At 38.5% G+C, this 17527-nt stretch overlaps 3 protein-coding genes across 3 annotated transcripts; all 3 read right to left on the bottom strand.

The window, feature by feature from the left end:
* Positions 1-1214: 1214 nt before the first annotated feature.
* LOC116736079 (ferritin, middle subunit-like) lies at positions 1215-2636 on the bottom strand. Its single transcript, XM_032588305.1, has 4 exons — positions 2442-2636; positions 1857-2003; positions 1622-1747; positions 1215-1553 (listed from the first exon to the last, which is right to left on the bottom strand). The coding sequence occupies exons 1-4, from the start codon at positions 2541-2543 to the stop codon at positions 1398-1400; spliced, it is 531 nt and encodes a 176-aa protein (XP_032444196.1). The 5' UTR covers positions 2544-2636; the 3' UTR covers positions 1215-1397.
* Positions 2637-6386: 3750 nt separating this feature from the next.
* On the bottom strand, positions 6387-7890 carry LOC116736073 (ferritin, middle subunit-like). Its single transcript, XM_032588298.1, has 4 exons — positions 7620-7890; positions 7035-7181; positions 6800-6925; positions 6387-6727 (listed from the first exon to the last, which is right to left on the bottom strand). The coding sequence occupies exons 1-4, from the start codon at positions 7719-7721 to the stop codon at positions 6572-6574; spliced, it is 531 nt and encodes a 176-aa protein (XP_032444189.1). The 5' UTR covers positions 7722-7890; the 3' UTR covers positions 6387-6571.
* A 3701-nt stretch (positions 7891-11591) lies between these two features.
* On the bottom strand, positions 11592-12939 carry LOC116736072 (ferritin, middle subunit). Its single transcript, XM_032588297.1, has 4 exons — positions 12623-12939; positions 12266-12412; positions 12016-12141; positions 11592-11930 (listed from the first exon to the last, which is right to left on the bottom strand). The coding sequence occupies exons 1-4, from the start codon at positions 12722-12724 to the stop codon at positions 11775-11777; spliced, it is 531 nt and encodes a 176-aa protein (XP_032444188.1). The 5' UTR covers positions 12725-12939; the 3' UTR covers positions 11592-11774.
* Positions 12940-17527: the final 4588 nt, after the last annotated feature.

Here is a 17527-nt window from a genome sequence, read left to right as displayed (position 1 = left end):
TTCAGATTAATCGATGATCAGTCTTAATTTTATTTTTACAAAAAATAGACATTTTTAAAAATATATCATCGCTACTTAGTCTAGTGAAGAAAAAAAACTTATGTGGCTAGACGTTATTTGATGAAAGATGTATTTAGAGCTGACTTCTTATTAAACATCTAATTGAATTAACTTTAAGTTACACAACTGTAATGAAATGAACTGTCTTCAAAATGTCGTGCAGATCTTTTCCACCAGATGGCGCTCTGTAATAAAACTCCAAAGCAACTCAGAATCGATGTTACAGAAAATTAAGCTTCATTTTACAGAAATTCATTTAAAAAATGCAGGAAATTAGTATTGTTAATCAAATTGTTTTTATTTTAGGTACATAGGTAGTAAAGCAGATATATTTTACATACTTAACGCTCCTGGGTCCTTTCATATTTTTGTGTTACTGTAATTTTTGGCTTTGATGAAAGAAAATATATTAAATGTGGCATGATTGTGTTGTTTAGGATATTGTATTTTATTTCCATTGTTTCTGATTTCCTTTTATCCTTACCTAAATAAAGCTCACATTCTTACACTCACATTAAAAAAGTATTTAGAGCTTCAACAATTTTTGTAACTAATTCTCTCATATTAGAATAAAATATTTGTGTTTAAGAATTACTGTATTATAAATCTACCAATCCCCATAATAGGTGGTGAAGATGACATGGGAAAACTGATGGCTTTTTAAACAACAATGTTAAGAATCAAGGTTACTGACAATTTTTGACATTCCAAGTTGAAATAGTTTATCACCTCAGTCCAAAGTGCATAAAGAAAATAACTTGTTTTTCATGCAAAAATGTTAAAAATCACTCAAGATTGAATAAATAGCAATTTCCACTTCAATGTATTCACTAGAATGTCTGAATGTTGCCCAGCCTTAATGGAAGTATAAGACAGGAGGTTCATACAAATCTTGACTACACAGCCTTGAAAATGGATTGCTGCATCCTTCAGGCCAAATGCCAGGTGGCATTTTAAGCTGCATGAACTTGGTTAGGTTTGCCTGCGAGATCTTGTGTTGACATTAAAAGCAGTTATTTCTGAAACATGTTAAATCAGGAAACTTGTTGGTTCCAAAACCTTGTTTGACATTTTACTGCTTCACTTTTAACCAGGAATTTACCCGTTTTGGAGGCACAATGACCTCAAATTATAAACAAGTCAGACCACAGAACTCCAGCTCAAGATGTTTATTCAGAGAATCAGAAGTTACACTTAGACCAACTACTTAATACACTCAACTCTACAACTTCAGAAACTGATTAGGTAAATGAAATGCTTAATAAACTCTGGAGTAGACAAATTTAGCCTGAAGCCTTTGTTACACACACTTCTACTCCATCTTCTCTTCTGGTCATTTAGCTTTGGCCTCCCAGGGTGTGCTTGTCAAACAGGTACTCCGCCATCTTGTTGTTGTGGGCATCCATGCGGGTCAGGTTGGTGATGTGGTCACCGAACTTCTTGATGGACTCCACCTGCTCATTCAGGTAGTGGGACTCCAGGAAATCGCACAGCTGAAACAAAATTGTTTGTTTCAAAAACATCAAGTGTCAATGAAGCAAAAATATAACTTTTAACTTACATGGGGATCAACATGATCAGTCGCCAGCTTGTGCAGATCCAGCAGAGCCTGGTTGACATTTTTCTCCAGCTGCAGAGCACACTTCATGGCTTCCAGCCCACTGCCCCACTCATCCTTCTCTGGTTTCTATAATATGGAAAACAGTTACAGTATGCAGCAGTAAATTTAATTTAAGTTGCAATTAAAACATCAAAATGGCTGCTACGTGTCTTTTGTTAGCTTTAGCTGTGCTTACCCTGACGTCCTGGAGGACGATTCGGCCTCCTCTCTTATTCTGAAAGGACAGCAGCTTCTCGGCGTGCTCCCTCTCCTCCTCACTGTTCTCCTTGAACAAGTGGGAGAAGCCCGGCAGAGCCACGTCGTCGCGGCAGAAGTAATGAGCCTGTTGAACAAACAAGTAGTACAGTTATTGAAACACCTCGCGCCCCATTATTATCTGGCGAAGAAGCAGCTTTGGCCAAAGCCGCGTTGAGTAATGACGGAGTCTGGCAAGAACAACTGCAGCCTCAGCTGAGTTACCACCGTAAAATACGGAACCGTTCCGTGTTTCTATAAATGTCCCGTAGACACACCTGTCTATCATACACACATAAACACTAAGTGTAACAATAATGGCCAAAATAAAACACAGGAAATATTATTGTCAGCTATTTTATCGTGGCCACTTTTGTAGACACACCAACCCGGTGGGTGTCGCTTATTTTCATTTCTGAAAGCTAGCCTCAGTAGCATTTAATTTGACAAAGTGGGTAATAGGTGAGGCTGCTAAATAGTTGAAGGCAGACTAATGAAGCAGAGGTTGTGCAAATAATATTCTTACCATAGAGGTGTAGGTGTAGGAGGCAAACATCTCCATGTTGACCATCCTGTTAATGGCGGCCTCGCAGTCGCGGTGGTAGTTCTGACGCACCTGGGATTGCATCTTGGTTGGTGTTTTCTTCTGTTTTTAACAAAAAAAACCGAGGAAAAAATAAAGTTTTCCGTTGACTACAGTAGTAGTGTTCAAGTAGGAGCAGAGTTGAGATAGCTCTGGATTCTGCTGGGTAGGAAAAAAGGAAGTTCCGTTCAAACACTGTTGAAGCAAGAACTCTTCGATGCTTTGGTCTCCGTTGTGTGATGGAGTCGACGCTCCTCCGTATTTAAACAGATCTCGTGACGGATGTCAAAGTCACTCTGCAGGTGTCAGCCAATCAGCAATCTAGGATGAGACAAGCAAAATAGTGGTGTCGCTTCTGTAAGACACAGCAGGATGTAACACAATAGGGTGAACGATCAAATTTCGTTCCCTCCTTTATTGATTCGTGGAAATGGTGAACCGTGGTGTTTCTCTGTTTAACATGATGCCACCTGCGATGACAAGGTGTTTTTTTTAAGAATTACGTGAAGAAATTAGCTAAATATCAATTTATTCAAATTGTTTATGTGAACTATGTGTGCAGTGACTTTATAACCTTCGTTGCACAAAAATACAACACATTTGGCCTAATTCTAAATGAATCATTATTTTAAAAATATGTTTCTGTGTTCTCTGAGTTGTCTCTTTAAAAAAGTGGCTTTTAACTACTAGCAGCCCTGGATTTCTTTCATGGTCATCAAAGTGAAGGAAGCTGTTAAAAGTCCACACCAACATTTTTGACTTTTCATAAAAAGAAAGAAATGTGTGACAGAAAATAATGTGCCATTTTACTTCCACTTCTCATTTATGCATTGCTTTGTATTGGTTTATCATTTAAAATCTCAATTAATTAGGATAAAGTTTGTGGTTAGAAAAAGTAACATATAATAGAATAGAATAGAATAGAATAGAATTCAACTTTATTGTCATTGCACTGTCACAAGTACAAGCAACGAGATGTAGTTTGCATCTATCCAGAAGTGCTCTACGAGATATAAATATTTATTTACGGATGTACAAGACTATGTATGTATGGACTATAAGGGGTTATAGCAAAGAGATATAGATATTGTGTGTAAATATAAATATGGGAGCTATATGCACAGATTATACAGAATATACAAGAATGTTAGGGAATGGATTATAGATAAATAATGGCAGATAAAATTTACAGGTTGTATGTGTGTGTGAAGAAAACAGTCCGTGATGTGTGTGTGTGTGTGTGTGAGGATAGTCCATGTGTTATTGTTGTATGAGAGGATAGGGGAGTACAGTCCTTATAGTTTATGTTTTATGTCAGGAGGCGTTCAGAAGCGTGACAGCTGTGGGAAAGAAGCTGTTCTGGTGCCTGGTGGTTCTGGTCCGTAGGCTTCTGTAACGCCTCCCAGAGGGCAGGAGGGAAAAGAGTGTGTGTGCTGGGTGAGTGGAGTCCTTTGTGATTTTCCCGGCCCTTTTCAAACACCGCTTCCTGTAGATGTCCTTGATGGCAGGGAGCGGTGCCCCGGCGATATACTGGGCAGTTTTCACCACCCTCTGCAGCGCCTGCCGGTCGGAGACAGAGCAGTTCCCGTACCAAGCTGTAATACAGTTGGTGAGGATGCTCTCAATGGTGCAGCGGTAGAATTTCGTGAGGATCTCTGAGGACAGGTGGTTCTTCCTCAGGGTCCTCATGAAGAAGAGGCGCTGATGCGCCTTCTTAATGAGTTTGGAGCAGCTGGTCGTCCAAGTCAGGTCCTCGGAGATGTGGACTCCCAGGAACTTAAAGGTGTCCACACGCTCCACCACTGTCCCCTTAATGTGGAATGGTGGATGTGGGTCAGCGTTCCTCCTGAAGTCCACGATAAGCTCCTTGGTCTTCTCGGTGTTCAGCTGCTGGTTGTTTTTGTCGCACCACTCAGCCAGACGGTCTACCTCCTCCCTGTAAGCGGCCTCGTCATTATCTCTGATGAGGCCGATCACATATAATATTAGGCTAAATTACACCATTCTGTCTGCCTATCATCCATCCATCCATCTGTCAGATGAACTCCGCCCAATGGGACAGAACGGGTCAGATCTTAATTAATGTCTTCACTCCTCAAATAAGAGGTAGAGGCAGAATTATCCAACTTCATGCTAAAAATATAGGATCAACAACTATATGAACTCCATAGCTAATGTCTCATTTTCTGGGAGGATTACATGACATTTTTAGAAGATATATTGCAGTTTTGGATCTTCAAAGATTTGATTGCAAATACTAATTAAGATTAATGGAAGATCATTTTTTATTTTATTTTGACAAAACAAAATATCAATTTTCAAAAATATATCATCGCCATTTAGTGAAATGGAGAAAAAACCTTACGTGGCTAGACGTCATCTGATGAAATATGTATTTAGAGCTGACTTCTTATTAAACATCTAATTGAATTAACTTTAAGTTACACAACTGTGATGAAATGAACCGTCTTCAAAATGTCGTGCAGATCTTATCCACCAGATGGCGCTCTGTAATAAAACTCCAAAGCAACTCAGAATCGATGTTACAGAAAAAATAAGCTTTATTTTACAGAAATTCATAACATGTAGGAAATTAGTATTGTTAATCAAATTGTTTATATTTTAGGTACATAGTTAGTAAAGCAGATATATTTTACATATTTAACGCTCCTGGGTCCTTTCATATTTTTGTGTTACTGTAATTTTTGGCTTTGATGAGAGAAAATATATTAAATGTGGCATGATTGTGTTGTTTAGGATATTGTATTTTATTTCCATTTTTTTTATTTCCTTTTATCCTTACCTAAATAAAGCTCACATTCTTACACTCACATTAAAAATGTATTTATTTAGAGCTGCAACATTTTTTGTAATTAATTCTCCGATATTGAAAAATTAAAAACTTTGTATTTTAAAATTCCTATATTATAAATCTAACAATCTCCATATTTTCCCATAATTAATAGGTGGTGAAGATGACATGGGAAAACTGATGGCTTTTTAAACAACAATGTTAAGAATCAAGGTTACTGACAATTTTTGACATTCCAAGTTGAAATAGTTTATCACCTCAGTCCAAAGTGCATAAAGAAAATAACTTGTTTTTCATGCAAAAATGTTAAAAATCACTCAAGATTGAATAAATAGCAATTTCCACTTCAATGTATTCACTAGAATGTCTGAATGTTGCCCAGCCTTAATGGAAGTATAAGACAGGAGGTTCATACAAATCTTGACTACACACAGCCTTGAAAATGGATTATTGTATTTAACCATTTACTCCAGTAAATTCAAGTTTTATCCATTTAGGGAGACCAATTAATCCATCATGCATATATTGCTAGTGTAGTAGTAAGCCAGTGCTCCCACATTTGCTATGAAACATCCAAACTCCATGCAGAAAGATCCCAGCTGGGAGTTTTACTAGGGAACAGCCTCATATGGTCAGTTCCTGGTCCACATTGTAAGACCTGCATCTTTGTGTGGTTGTCTTCAAATTGCTACTTATAAGTTTATGTGGAAAAAAGTCTTGAAACTCCAATTTGAAAACCTGTTGAAATTCAACATATTTTCTCAAGTTTCTTCACAATACCTGATGGTTTTGCTTTAAAGTCTAGTAACTCTTCTCAGGTTTGTGTATTAAATCTCAGGCTTGTGATTGAAGCAGATCCTTCAGGCCAAATGCCAGGTGGCATTTTAAGCTGCATGAACTTTGTTAGATGCCGTTACGTTTCCCTTTGGGATCTTCTGTTAGCAGTTCTTTTGGAATCAGGAAACTTGTTAGTTCCAAAACCTTGTTTGACATTTTACTGCTTCACTTTTAACCAGGAATTTACCCGTTTTGGAGGCACAATGACCTCAAATTATAAACAAGTCAGACCACAGAACTCCAGCTCAAGATGTTTATTCAGAGAATCAGAAGTTACACTTAGACCAACTACTTAATACACTCAACTCTACAACTTCAGAAACTGATTAGGTCAATGAAATGCTTAATAAACTCTGGAGTAGACAAATTTAGCCTGAAGCCTTTGTTACACACACACTTCTACTCCATCTTCTCTTCTGGTCATTTAGCTTTGGCCTCCCAGGGTGTGCTTGTCAAACAGGTACTCCGCCATCTTGTTGTTGTGGGCATCCATGCGGGTCAGGTTGGTGATGTGGTCACCGAACTTCTTGATGGACTCCACCTGCTCGTTCAGGTAGTGGGACTCCAGGAAATCGCACAGCTGAAATAAAATTGTTTGTTAGTTTCAAAAACATCAAGTGTCAAAGAAGCAAAAATATAACTTTTAACTTACATGGGGATCAACATGATCAGTCGCCAGCTTGTGCAGATCCAGCAGAGCCTGGTTGACATTTTTCTCCAGCTGCAGAGCACACTTCATGGCTTCCAGCCCACTGCCCCACTCATCCTTCTCTGGTTTCTATAATATGGAAAACAGTTACAGTATGCAGCAGTAAATTTAATTTAAGTTGCAATTAAAACATCACAATGGCTGCTACGTGTCTTTTGTTAGCTTTAGCTGTGCTTACCCTGACGTCCTGGAGGACGATTCGGCCTCCTCTCTTATTCTGAAAGGACAGCAGCTTCTCGGCGTGCTCCCTCTCCTCCTCACTGTTCTCCTTGAACAAGTGGGAGAAGCCCGGCAGAGCCACGTCGTCGCGGCAGAAGTAATGAGCCTGTTGAACAAGCAAGTAGTACAGTTATTGAAACACCTCGCGCCCCATTATTATCTGGCGAAGAAGCAGCTTTGGCCAAAGCCGCGTTGAGTAATGACGGAGTCTGGCAAGAACAACTGCAGCCTCAGCTGAGTTACCACCGTAAGATACGGAACCGTTCCGTGTTTCTATAAATGTCCCGTAGACACACCTGTCTATCATACACACATAAACACTAAGTGTAACAATAATGGCCAAAATAAAACACAGGAAATATTATTGTCAGCTATTTTATCGTGACCACTTTTGTAGACACACCAACCCGGTGGGTGTCGCTTATTTTCATTTCTGAAAGCTAGCCTCAGTAGCATTTAATTTGACAAAGTGGGTAATAGGTGAGGCTGCTAAATAGTTGAAGGCAGACTAATGAAGCAGAGGTTGTGCAAATAATATTCTTACCATAGAGGTGTAGGTGTAGGAGGCAAACATCTCCATGTTGACCATCCTGTTAATGGCGGCCTCGCAGTCGCGGTGGTAGTTCTGACGCACCTGGGATTGCATCTTGGTTGGTGTTTTCTTCTGTTTTTAACAAAAAAAACCGAGGAAAAAATAAAGTTTTCCGTTGACTACAGTAGTAGTGTTCAAGTAGGAGCAGAGTTGAGATAGCTCTGGATTCTGCTGGGTAGGAAAAAATGAAGTTCCGTTCAAACACTGTTGAAGCAAGAACTCTTCGAGGCTTTGGTCTCCGTTGTGTGATGGAGTCGACGCTCCTCCGTATTTAAACAGATCTCGTGACGGATGTCAAAGTCACTCTGCAGGTGTCCGCCAATCAGCAATCTAGGATGAGACAAGCAAAATAGTGGTGTCGCTTCTGTAAGACACAGCAGGATGTAACACAATAGGGTGAACGATCAAATTTCGTTCCCTCCTTTATTGGTTCGTGGAAATGGTGAACCGTGGTGTTTCTCTGTTTAACATGATGCCACCTGCGATGACAAGGTGTTTTTTTTTAAGACTTACGTGAAGAAATAAGCTAAATATCAATTTATTCAAATTGTTAATGTGAACTATGTGTGCAGTGACTTTATAACCTTTGTTGCTTTAACACAAAAATACAACACATTTGGCCTAATTCTAAATGAATCATTATTTTAAAAATATGTTTCTGTGTTCTCTGAGTTGTCTCTTTAAAAAAGTGGCTTTTAACTACTAGCAGCCCTGGATTTCTTTTCATGGTCATCAAAGTGAAGGAAGCTGTTAAAAGTCCACACCAACATTTTTGACTTTTCATAAAAAGAAAGAAATGTGTGACAGAAAATAATGTGCCATTTTACTTCCACTTCTCATTTATGCATCGCTTTGTATTGGTTTATCATTTAAAATCTCAATTAATTAGGATAAAGTTTGTGGTTAGAAAAAGTAACATATAATAGAATAGAATAGAATAGAATTCAACTTTATTGTCATTGCACTGTCACAAGTACAAGCAACGAGATGTAGTTTGCATCTATCCAGAAGTGCTCTACGAGATATAAATATTTATTTACAGATGTACAAGACTATGTATGTATGGACTATAAGGGGTTATAGCAAAGAGATATAGATATTGTGTGTAAATATAAATATGGGAGCTATATGCACAGATTATACAGAATATACAAGAATGTTAGGGAATGGATTATAGATAAATAATGGCAGATAAAATTTACAGGTTGTATGTGTGTGTGAAGAAAACAGTCCGTGATGTGTGTGTGTGTGTGTGAGGATAGTCCATGTGTTATTGTTGTATGAGAGGATAGGGGAGTACAGTCCTTATAGTTTATGTTTTATGTCAGGAGGCGTTCAAAACTTGACAGCTGTGGGAAAGAAGCTGTTCTGGTGCCTGGTGGTTCTGGTCCGTAGGCTTCTGTAACGCCTCCCAGAGGGCAGGAGGGAAAAGAGTGTGTGTGCTGGGTGAGTGGAGTCCTTTGTGATTTTCCCGGCCCTTTTCAAACACCGCTTCCTGTAGATGTCCTTGATGGCAGGGAGCGGTGCCCCGGCGATATACTGGGCAGTTTTCACCACCCTCTGCAGCGCCTGCCGGTCGGAGACAGAGCAGTTCCCGTACCAAGCTGTAATACAGTTGGTGAGGATGCTCTCAATGGAGCAGCGGTAGAATTTCGTGAGGATCTCTGAGGACAGGTGGTTCTTCCTCAGGTCCTCATGAAGAAGAGGCGCTGATGCGCCTTCTTAATGAGTTTGGAGCAGCTGGTCGTCCAAGTCAGGTCCTCGGAGATGTGGACTCCCAGGAACTTAAAGGTGTCCACACGCTCCACCACTGTCCCCTTAATGTGGATGGGTGGATGTGGGTGAGCGTTCCTCTTGAAGTCCACGATAAACTCCTTGGTCTTCTCGGTGTTCAGCTGCTGGTTGTTTTTGTCGCACCACTCAGCCAGACGGTCTACCTTCTCCCTGTAAGCGGCCTCGTCATTATCTCTGATGAGGCCGATCACATATAATCTTAGGCTAAATTACACCATTCTGTCTGCCTATCATCCATCCATCCATCCATCCATCCATCCATCCATCCATCCATCCATCCATCCATCTGTCAGATGAACTCCGCCCAATGGGACAGAACAGGTCAGATCTTAATTAATGTCTTCACTCCTCAAATAAGAGGTAGAGGCAGAATTATCCAACTTCATGCTAAAAATATAGGATCAACAACTATATGAACTCCATAGCTAATGTCTCATTTTCTGGGAGGATTACATGACATTTTTAGAAGATATATTGCAGTTTTGGATCTTCAAAGATTTGATTGCAAATACTAATTAAGATTAATGGAAGATCATTTTTTATTTTATTTTGACCAAAAGAAATAGCCTTTTTTAAAAATATATCATCGCCATTTAGTCAAATGGAGAAAAAAACCTTACGTGGCTAGACGTTATTTGATGAAAGATGTATTTAGAGCTGACTTCTTATTAAACATCTAATTGAATTTACCTTTAAGTTACACAACTGTAATGAAATGAACGGTCTTCAAAATGTCGTGCAGATCTTATCCACCAGATGGCGCTCTGTAATAACAAAACTCCAAAGCAATTCAGAATCGATGTTACAGAAAAAATAAGCTTTATTTTACAGAAATTCATAAAACCATGTAGGAAATTAGTATTGTTAATCAAATTGTTTATATTTTAGGTACATAGTTAGTAAAGCAGATATATTTTACATATTTAACGCTCCTGGGTCCTTTCATATTTTTGTGTTACTGTAACTTTTGGCTTTGATGAAAGAAAATATGTTAAATGTCGCATGATTGTGTTGTTTAGGATATTGTATTTTATTTCCATTTTTTCTGATTTCCTTTTATTCTTACCTAAATAAAGCTCACATTCTTACACTCACATTCAAAATGTATTTAGAGCTGCAACAATTTTTGTAACTAATTCTCTGATATTGAAAAATTAAAAACTTTGTATTTTAAAATTCCTATATTATAAATCTACCAATCTCCATAATTTCCCATAATTAATAGGTGGTGAAGATGACATGGGAAAACTGATGGCTTTTTAAACAACAATGTTAAGAATCAAGGTTACTGACAATTTTTGACATTCCAAGTTGAAATAGTTTATCACCTCAGTCCAAAGTGCATAAAGAAAATAACTTGTTTTTCATGCAAAAATGCTAAAAATCACTCAAGATTGAATAAATAGCAATTTCCACTTCAATGTATTCACTAGAATGTCTGAATGTTGCCCAGCCTTAATGGAAGTATAAGACAGGAGGTTCATACAAATCTTGACTACACACAGCCTTGAAAATGGATTATTGTATTTAACCATTTACTCCAGTAAATTCAAGTTTTATCCATTTAGGGAGACCAATTAATCCATCATGCATATATTGCTAGTGTAGTAGTAAGCCAGTGCTCCCACATTTGCTATGAAACATCCAAACTCCATGCAGAAAGATCCCAGCTGGGAGTTTTACTAGGGAACAGCCTCATATGGTCAGTTCCTGGTCCACATTGTAAGACCTGTATCTTTGTGTGGTTGTCTTCAAATTGCTATTTATAAGTTTACGTGGAAAAAAGTCTTGCAACTCCAATTTGAAAACCTGTTAAAATTCAACATATTTTCTCAAGTTTCTCCACAATACCTGATGGTTTTGCTTTAAAGTCTAGTAACTCTTCTCAGGTTTGTGTATTAAATCTCAGGCTTGTGATTGAAGCAGATCCTTCAGGCCAAATGCCAGGTGGCATTTTAAGCTGCATGAACTTTGTTAGATGCCGTTACGTTTCCCTTTGGGATCTTCTGTTAGCAGTTCTTTTGGAATCAGGAAACTTGTTTGACATTTTACTGCTTCACTTTTAACCAGGAATTTACCCGTTTTGGAGGCACAATGACCTCAAATTATAAACAAGTCAGACCACAGAACTCCAGCTCAAGATGTTTATTCAGAGAATCAGAAGTTACACTTAGACCAACTACTTAATACACTCAACTCTACAACTTCAGAAACTGATTAGGTCAATGAAATGCTTAATAAACTCTGGAGTAGACAAATTTAGCCTGAAGCCTTTGTTACACACACTTCTACTCCATATTCCCTTCTGGGTATTTAGCTTTTGCCTCCCAGGGTGTGCTTGTCAAACAGGTACTCCGCCATCTTGTTGTTGTGGGCATCCATGCGGGTCAGGTTGGTGATGTAGTCACCAAGCTTCTTGATGGACTCCACCTGCTCATTCAGGTAGTGGGACTCCAGGAAATCGCACAGCTGAAACAAAATTGTTTTATTTTAAACACATCAAGTGTCAAAACAAAAAAAAAAAAAAAAAACGTGCTTCCGACTTTTCACTTACATGGGGATCAACATGATCAGAGGCCAATTTATGCAGATCCAGCAGAGCCTGGTTGACATTTTTCTCCAGCTGCAGAGCACACTGCATGGCTTCCAGCCCACTGCCCCACTCATCCTTCTCTGGTTTCTATAAAATGGAAAACATTTACAGTTCAATTTTTTTTGCATTATGCAGCAATAAATTTGCTTCAAGTTGCAATTTAAACATCAAAATGGCTGCTACGTGTCTTGTTAGAATTAATAGTTGTTACCTTGATATCCTGGAGGAAGATTCGGCCTCCTCTCTTGTTCTGGAAGGACAGCAGCTTATCGGCGTGCTCCCTCTCCTCCTCACTGTTCTCCTTGAAGAAGTGGGAGAAGCCCGGCAGAGCCACGTCGTCGCGGCAGAAGTAAAAACCCTGTCGAACAAACACGAGGTAAACTATCATTAAAACGTCTCGCGCCCCATCATTATTTGGCGAAAAACAGCCGCGTGAGTAATGGCGGAGGTTAGCAAAAACAACTGCAGCCTCACCGTGACGCAGCATTTTATTTAACGAGATGGGGCCGACTGGTTAAGGGCAGACCGACCTAACAAAGGCAGTGCATATAGTACACATTTTTCTTACCATAGAGGTGTAGGTGTAGGAGGCAAACATCTCCATGTTGACCATCCTGTTAATGGCGGCCTCGCAGTCGCGGTGGTAGTTCTGACGCACCTGGGATTCCATCTTGGCTGGCGTTTCTTTGTGCTTTTTTTAACAAAAAGAAAACGTAGAAAAATACAGCTTTAAGTCGACTTCTTCAGTAGTGTTCAAGTATTAGCAGGATTGAAGTAGCGCTGGAAAGCAGTCTGCTAGGTTCAAGCGAAGAAAGAAGTTCCGTTCAAACACTGTTGAAGCAAGAACTCCTTGAGGCTTTGTTCCCCGTTCTGTGCTGGGAGTCGGCGCTCCTCTCTATTTATACAGTTTGGGCAGACCTCGTGACAGACGTCAACGTCATCCTGCAGGTTTCCGCCAATCGGCAATCGAGGGTGAGATAAGAAGAATCATAGTGTCGCTTTTATGAGACACAGCTTTAGCACAACACAGTGAAGCGATCAAATTTCATTCCCTCCTTTATTGATTCGTGGAAATGGTTAACCGTCGCGTTTCTGTTTAACATGATGCCACCTGCGATGACAATGTGTTTTCTCAGAATTACGTGAAGAAAGAAGCCAAATAAGCAATTTTTCCGAATTGTTCATGTGAACTGTGTGTGTACTGATTATATAAGATATTTTGCTTAAACATAAAAATTGACACATTTGGCCTGATTCTAAGTAAATTAACTATAATTCTTAAAATATGCTGCTGTGTCCTCTGAGCTGTCTCTTATGAAACACACAAAGATGAGGCCTTGCAGCCACAAATTGACGGTTGTTTTGGAGCTGGTTGCACTGAACCACTAACGCGCAAGGGAAGCCAAGGCAGGTTTTAAGTATAGCACAATCCAGCAACAAGACAATAAGTGTATGAATAAAGTTGAAATACAGACTTTTAGCAGATTTCTAGAAGTTGTTCCAGATTAGTGGAGAATAAAACCTGAATGCTGCATGTTTGGTTCTGGGGATGGAGAGCAGATTAATACCATAAGATCTGAGTGGTCTAGATTTATAAGCTAACAAAAGTATTTCAAAGTGGAACGACTTTAGAACCGGGGGACGTGCTCCATCTTCTATCTTCCTGGTTTTCGTGGGAACGCCAGCAGCAGCTGTCCGATTGTCTTTTTAGGCAGTCTTGCTGCAATAATCAATTCGACTAAAGATTAATGCAAGAGTTTCTCAAGAACCTGTTGGAACATTAGTTCTTTAATCCTGGAATTATTTTCAGGTGATAGAAGGCTGACTTTGTAACTGTCTTTATGTGTCTCTGAAAGTTCAGGTCTGAGTCCGTCACAATAAACCTCGATTTTGTCCCAGATCAGTAGTTTTTAGCTGCAATCAACTGAAAATGTGTGCTGACGCTTCATCATTCTGCTTTAGGTCTACAGATGATTACTTCAGGCAGTGGCACATCCACACAGCAAATTCAAAAGTGTTAAATGTTTTGGTGTTAGTAGGCTTTGTGCAAAAGTAGAGTTAATTTTACTCTAATAGAGTCACATTGTGTTTATGTAACTCTGGGGTGTATATTGTTAGTAGTAGTTAAAGTCCAGTGTTAAAACAAAGTGTTTCTGTATTAAATCTAGAGGTGTTAAAGTGGAATCAGTAACTCTTGACTTCTTAACTCTGAACTCCTACAGCGGCTGTAACACTAAAGTAGTTCATTCACTGACTGGCCCCAGAATCACAGGTTCCCACCGACTGAAGCCAAGTCATTTCAGGACAATTTACTTTCCACATGTCTGAGTTATTCACTGCGCTTGGTAAGTAAAATTTTTTCTGACATGGTTTATAACTATTATTTTGAGTTGAGCTCAAGCTGTATGAAAGACATCATAGCCACACGGCTAGGTGTTAGCATAGTTAGCTTAGCATGCCGAATGTTTGCGGAGCACAAGTGTTGGAAAAAGAATCGAGCCGGTGAACATTCAGTCAAATTCTTGGCTAACGAACAGATCCGTAATAATCTGGAGTATTTTTTATTTTTTTTTTCATGATGTTGAACGTTTACATGAATACTGGTCAGATTTATCTGAAAGTGTTGAAATCAACCTTTATTGAAGTTTCACAAATCAGAAAAAGGTTTCACAAATCACAAACATGGTTTTAAATATTCTGCTATTAGAACAGAATAATCCAGTTCAGGATTGAAGAGTCTAGGTGTTGTAGTTCTGGAGCTGGAGCAGTGCTAGTGCAACCCAGATGCAAAAAAAAGTGTTAAAATCCCCCTTTACTGAAGTTTCACAAATCAGATAAAAGCTTCACGACATGTGAAACATATGCACATTATTCCACGTTGGGAAGATACAGTATATATATATATATATATATATATATATATATATATATATATATATATATATATATATATATATATATATATATGTTTTGTAATTGCGGTGCATGTTTAGAAATAAATGCATTTGAGAACATCATTGCCTCTTTATTAAACGTTTATTTTTAAAAGAATTTTTACAAGTTCAAAACAAGAAAATACCTATTTAATATTAATGACAAATAACTCTTATGAAATAAAAAAATACTCTGTGAGAGTTCATATTAAGATCTAACACTGAATTAGTGTTGGTAAGTGTTAAATGATTAACTCCAGCAGATTTGATATTGGACACTTAATTAGAGTTAAGGTACCAACTCTCCAAAAAGAGTTAAATGAACACTTTCTGGTGTGGACCCACATAGACACTTCAAAAGTGTTCAAATCAAATCTGACAGAGTTCATCTGGGCCTGCTGGATCTGGTGACATCCTAATGTAGAGCCGTGTATCAGCATTGTTATGGTAGCTTTCCATGTCACTGTTTTTTACTATTTTTGTGAAATAATTTGTCATCGTTTCAATGTCTTTGGATCACAAACACTAGCAATTTAAAGGACTGCACTCTTTTGAGATCCTCTTTAATTTGACCTTTACTGATACACAGTAGCTAATTTTATGACTGCACAGAGCCAGTGGACTGAACTTTTTACTTCCTAAAACACCACATGACTTTTAAAACCGCTGACGTGGCATTAGGATACGACCAGAGCGACTTTCAGGGCTTTACTCAATAGCAGAGCAATGTTGCGAGACGTTACAAAGCATGAAAAGGCCTCAGACATCATGTCATTGTAGAAAACATTAAACCAAGGAGTAATCTGGTGACATTTTTATGATCAAAGTTGCTGTCTTTCTCTTAGTAAGAATTTGACAGTGGAGGAACTCCCAGGGTTGGGTTTTGTCAGGGCCTCGGCGTACTTTAACTTTAAATCTGACGTCCAAACCTTTCAAACTCACGGTAGACATAGTTTGAAACATGTGGCAACAGTTTCTCTATTTGTTTTAGTAATTTGTTATAAATATGTTAGCACATGTTACCCTAACAAAGTAAAAGAGACTGACACGTCAGTAATTTTCCACTTGTTCTTGCTGTTCTTTCCATCTGTTGCCTCATTCAGTGTTAGGGCTTGTCTTCTTGGCCAGCTGCTTTGTTTAGGACCTGTTCATGCAGCCCTACTTCACAAAGCAGCGTTGTTAACTTTTCAACGCTTTTCAACAGACACACTTCTAGTCGTAAGCAAATAGATAAGAAATGAATTCCAACAAAATCGGTGTCTGCAAACCTGCAGAGGTTGGCGGGAACACGGAGTTCCTCTGTGACTCATCGACGGCCGACGCGTAACGAACGTTCCCTGCTTCTGTAAGCGGCTCACGTTGCAGAGCAGGTCCACCCACCATCACGTAACCCGAACTTCAGTCATGGAAGTGTCTGCTTGGGTATTTGGGTTGTAAATAATTGAATAATAACAATACTACATAATACTACTTTTTATTTTGTAGGTGCCTTTCTTCACCCTGAATGTTACATTACATAGTTTAATGTAAAAACAGACTCAATATTAAAATATACAGTAAAATCTTTTTTTTTTAAATGACTCCTATCCTGTCAGTCACAATCCTAATAATTTGTGTGAACATTGAAAGTGTTTGGTTTAGTAGTTTGGCGTCTTTAACAGTAGGCAAAGGGCAACATTTTGACTTTATTTTTTTTTTAAAAAGACTTTTGATAAAAAGAAAGGAATAAAACAAATGTGCCATTTTCCTCCCACCTTTTGATTATGCATCACTTTGTGTTGGTTTATCATTTAAAATCTTAATGGAATAGATTGAAGTTTGTGGTAACAAACTTGTTAGTATATAGAACTACGTAATTCCCTAACATATGCAGATAGATTTAAATTGAATGACATTTATTTGTCTTTGATTAAAGCACAAATGAATGAGATTCAAGAGATCACATTGGAAAGTTGTCTATGAAAACACGTGTGTACAGTAAACAGCTCAAGTTAAAGGGGAATTACACAAATGCAGAGTGTTTCCATCCTTTTAAGAAAAATACTGTAGCCATTTCAGCTGGATTATTTACGCATGACGACCTTAGCTGTACTATCTCACCAAACTTTTATCAACCTTTACATTTCAGGTGGCATTAGGTGATAAATATCTGCTCTCCAAGTTGCCTTTTCACCTTTAACTCTTTAGTTTCTGTCCTTCATGGAGAACTGAGTCAGCGAAAGTAGACTTGAAGTATTCGGTTACAACTCCTGTAGAACAGGCTACCTGTGTAAGATAAAGCGTCATGAAAAACTGCAAACAGTCTTAGAAATTAGATCGTCTCTTGACTTTAAGTGCTGATAGCACGTTTTTAATTCGATACACTAAATTAGGGTAGGCATGGTAACAAAATGTAACTTTTTTTTCAATTTGGTTTATGTTTCCTGACACATTTTGCAATCGTTGCTTTCACTGGGAACTCTTATGAAACCTGGAAATATGTGAGACAAACAAAGTGGGAAAAAAAATCCCCACGAGATTAGAGGAAGTAACCAACTACA

The sequence above is a fragment of the Xiphophorus hellerii genome, chromosome 16 (assembly GCF_003331165.1).
Source record: "Xiphophorus hellerii strain 12219 chromosome 16, Xiphophorus_hellerii-4.1, whole genome shotgun sequence".
Classification (NCBI taxonomy): Eukaryota; Metazoa; Chordata; class Actinopteri; order Cyprinodontiformes; family Poeciliidae; genus Xiphophorus; species Xiphophorus hellerii.
This window is presented reverse-complemented; position numbering and strand designations above follow the sequence as displayed.

Bases quoted from the DNA above. Each gene is read 5' to 3' on its own strand.
- LOC116736079 (XM_032588305.1), bottom strand. From the start codon at position 2,543: ATGCAATCCCAGGTGCGTCAGAACTACCACCGCGACTGCGAGGCCGCC. The intron at 2,004-2,441 runs GTAAGAATATTA...TTTGTTCAACAG, and splicing joins CCTACACCTACACCTCTATG to GCTCATTACTTCTGCCGCGA. The intron at 1,554-1,621 runs GTAAGTTAAAAG...ATTTTGTTTCAG, and splicing joins CTGATCATGTTGATCCCCAT to CTGTGCGATTTCCTGGAGTC.
- LOC116736073 (XM_032588298.1), bottom strand. From the start codon at position 7,721: ATGCAATCCCAGGTGCGTCAGAACTACCACCGCGACTGCGAGGCCGCC. The intron at 6,926-7,034 runs GTAAGCACAGCT...TCCATATTATAG, and splicing joins TCGTCCTCCAGGACGTCAGG to AAACCAGAGAAGGATGAGTG. The intron at 6,728-6,799 runs GTAAGTTAAAAG...ATTTTATTTCAG, and splicing joins CTGATCATGTTGATCCCCAT to CTGTGCGATTTCCTGGAGTC.
- LOC116736072 (XM_032588297.1), bottom strand. From the start codon at position 12,724: ATGGAATCCCAGGTGCGTCAGAACTACCACCGCGACTGCGAGGCCGCC. The intron at 12,413-12,622 runs GTAAGAAAAATG...TTTGTTCGACAG, and splicing joins CCTACACCTACACCTCTATG to GGTTTTTACTTCTGCCGCGA. The intron at 12,142-12,265 runs GTAACAACTATT...TCCATTTTATAG, and splicing joins TCTTCCTCCAGGATATCAAG to AAACCAGAGAAGGATGAGTG.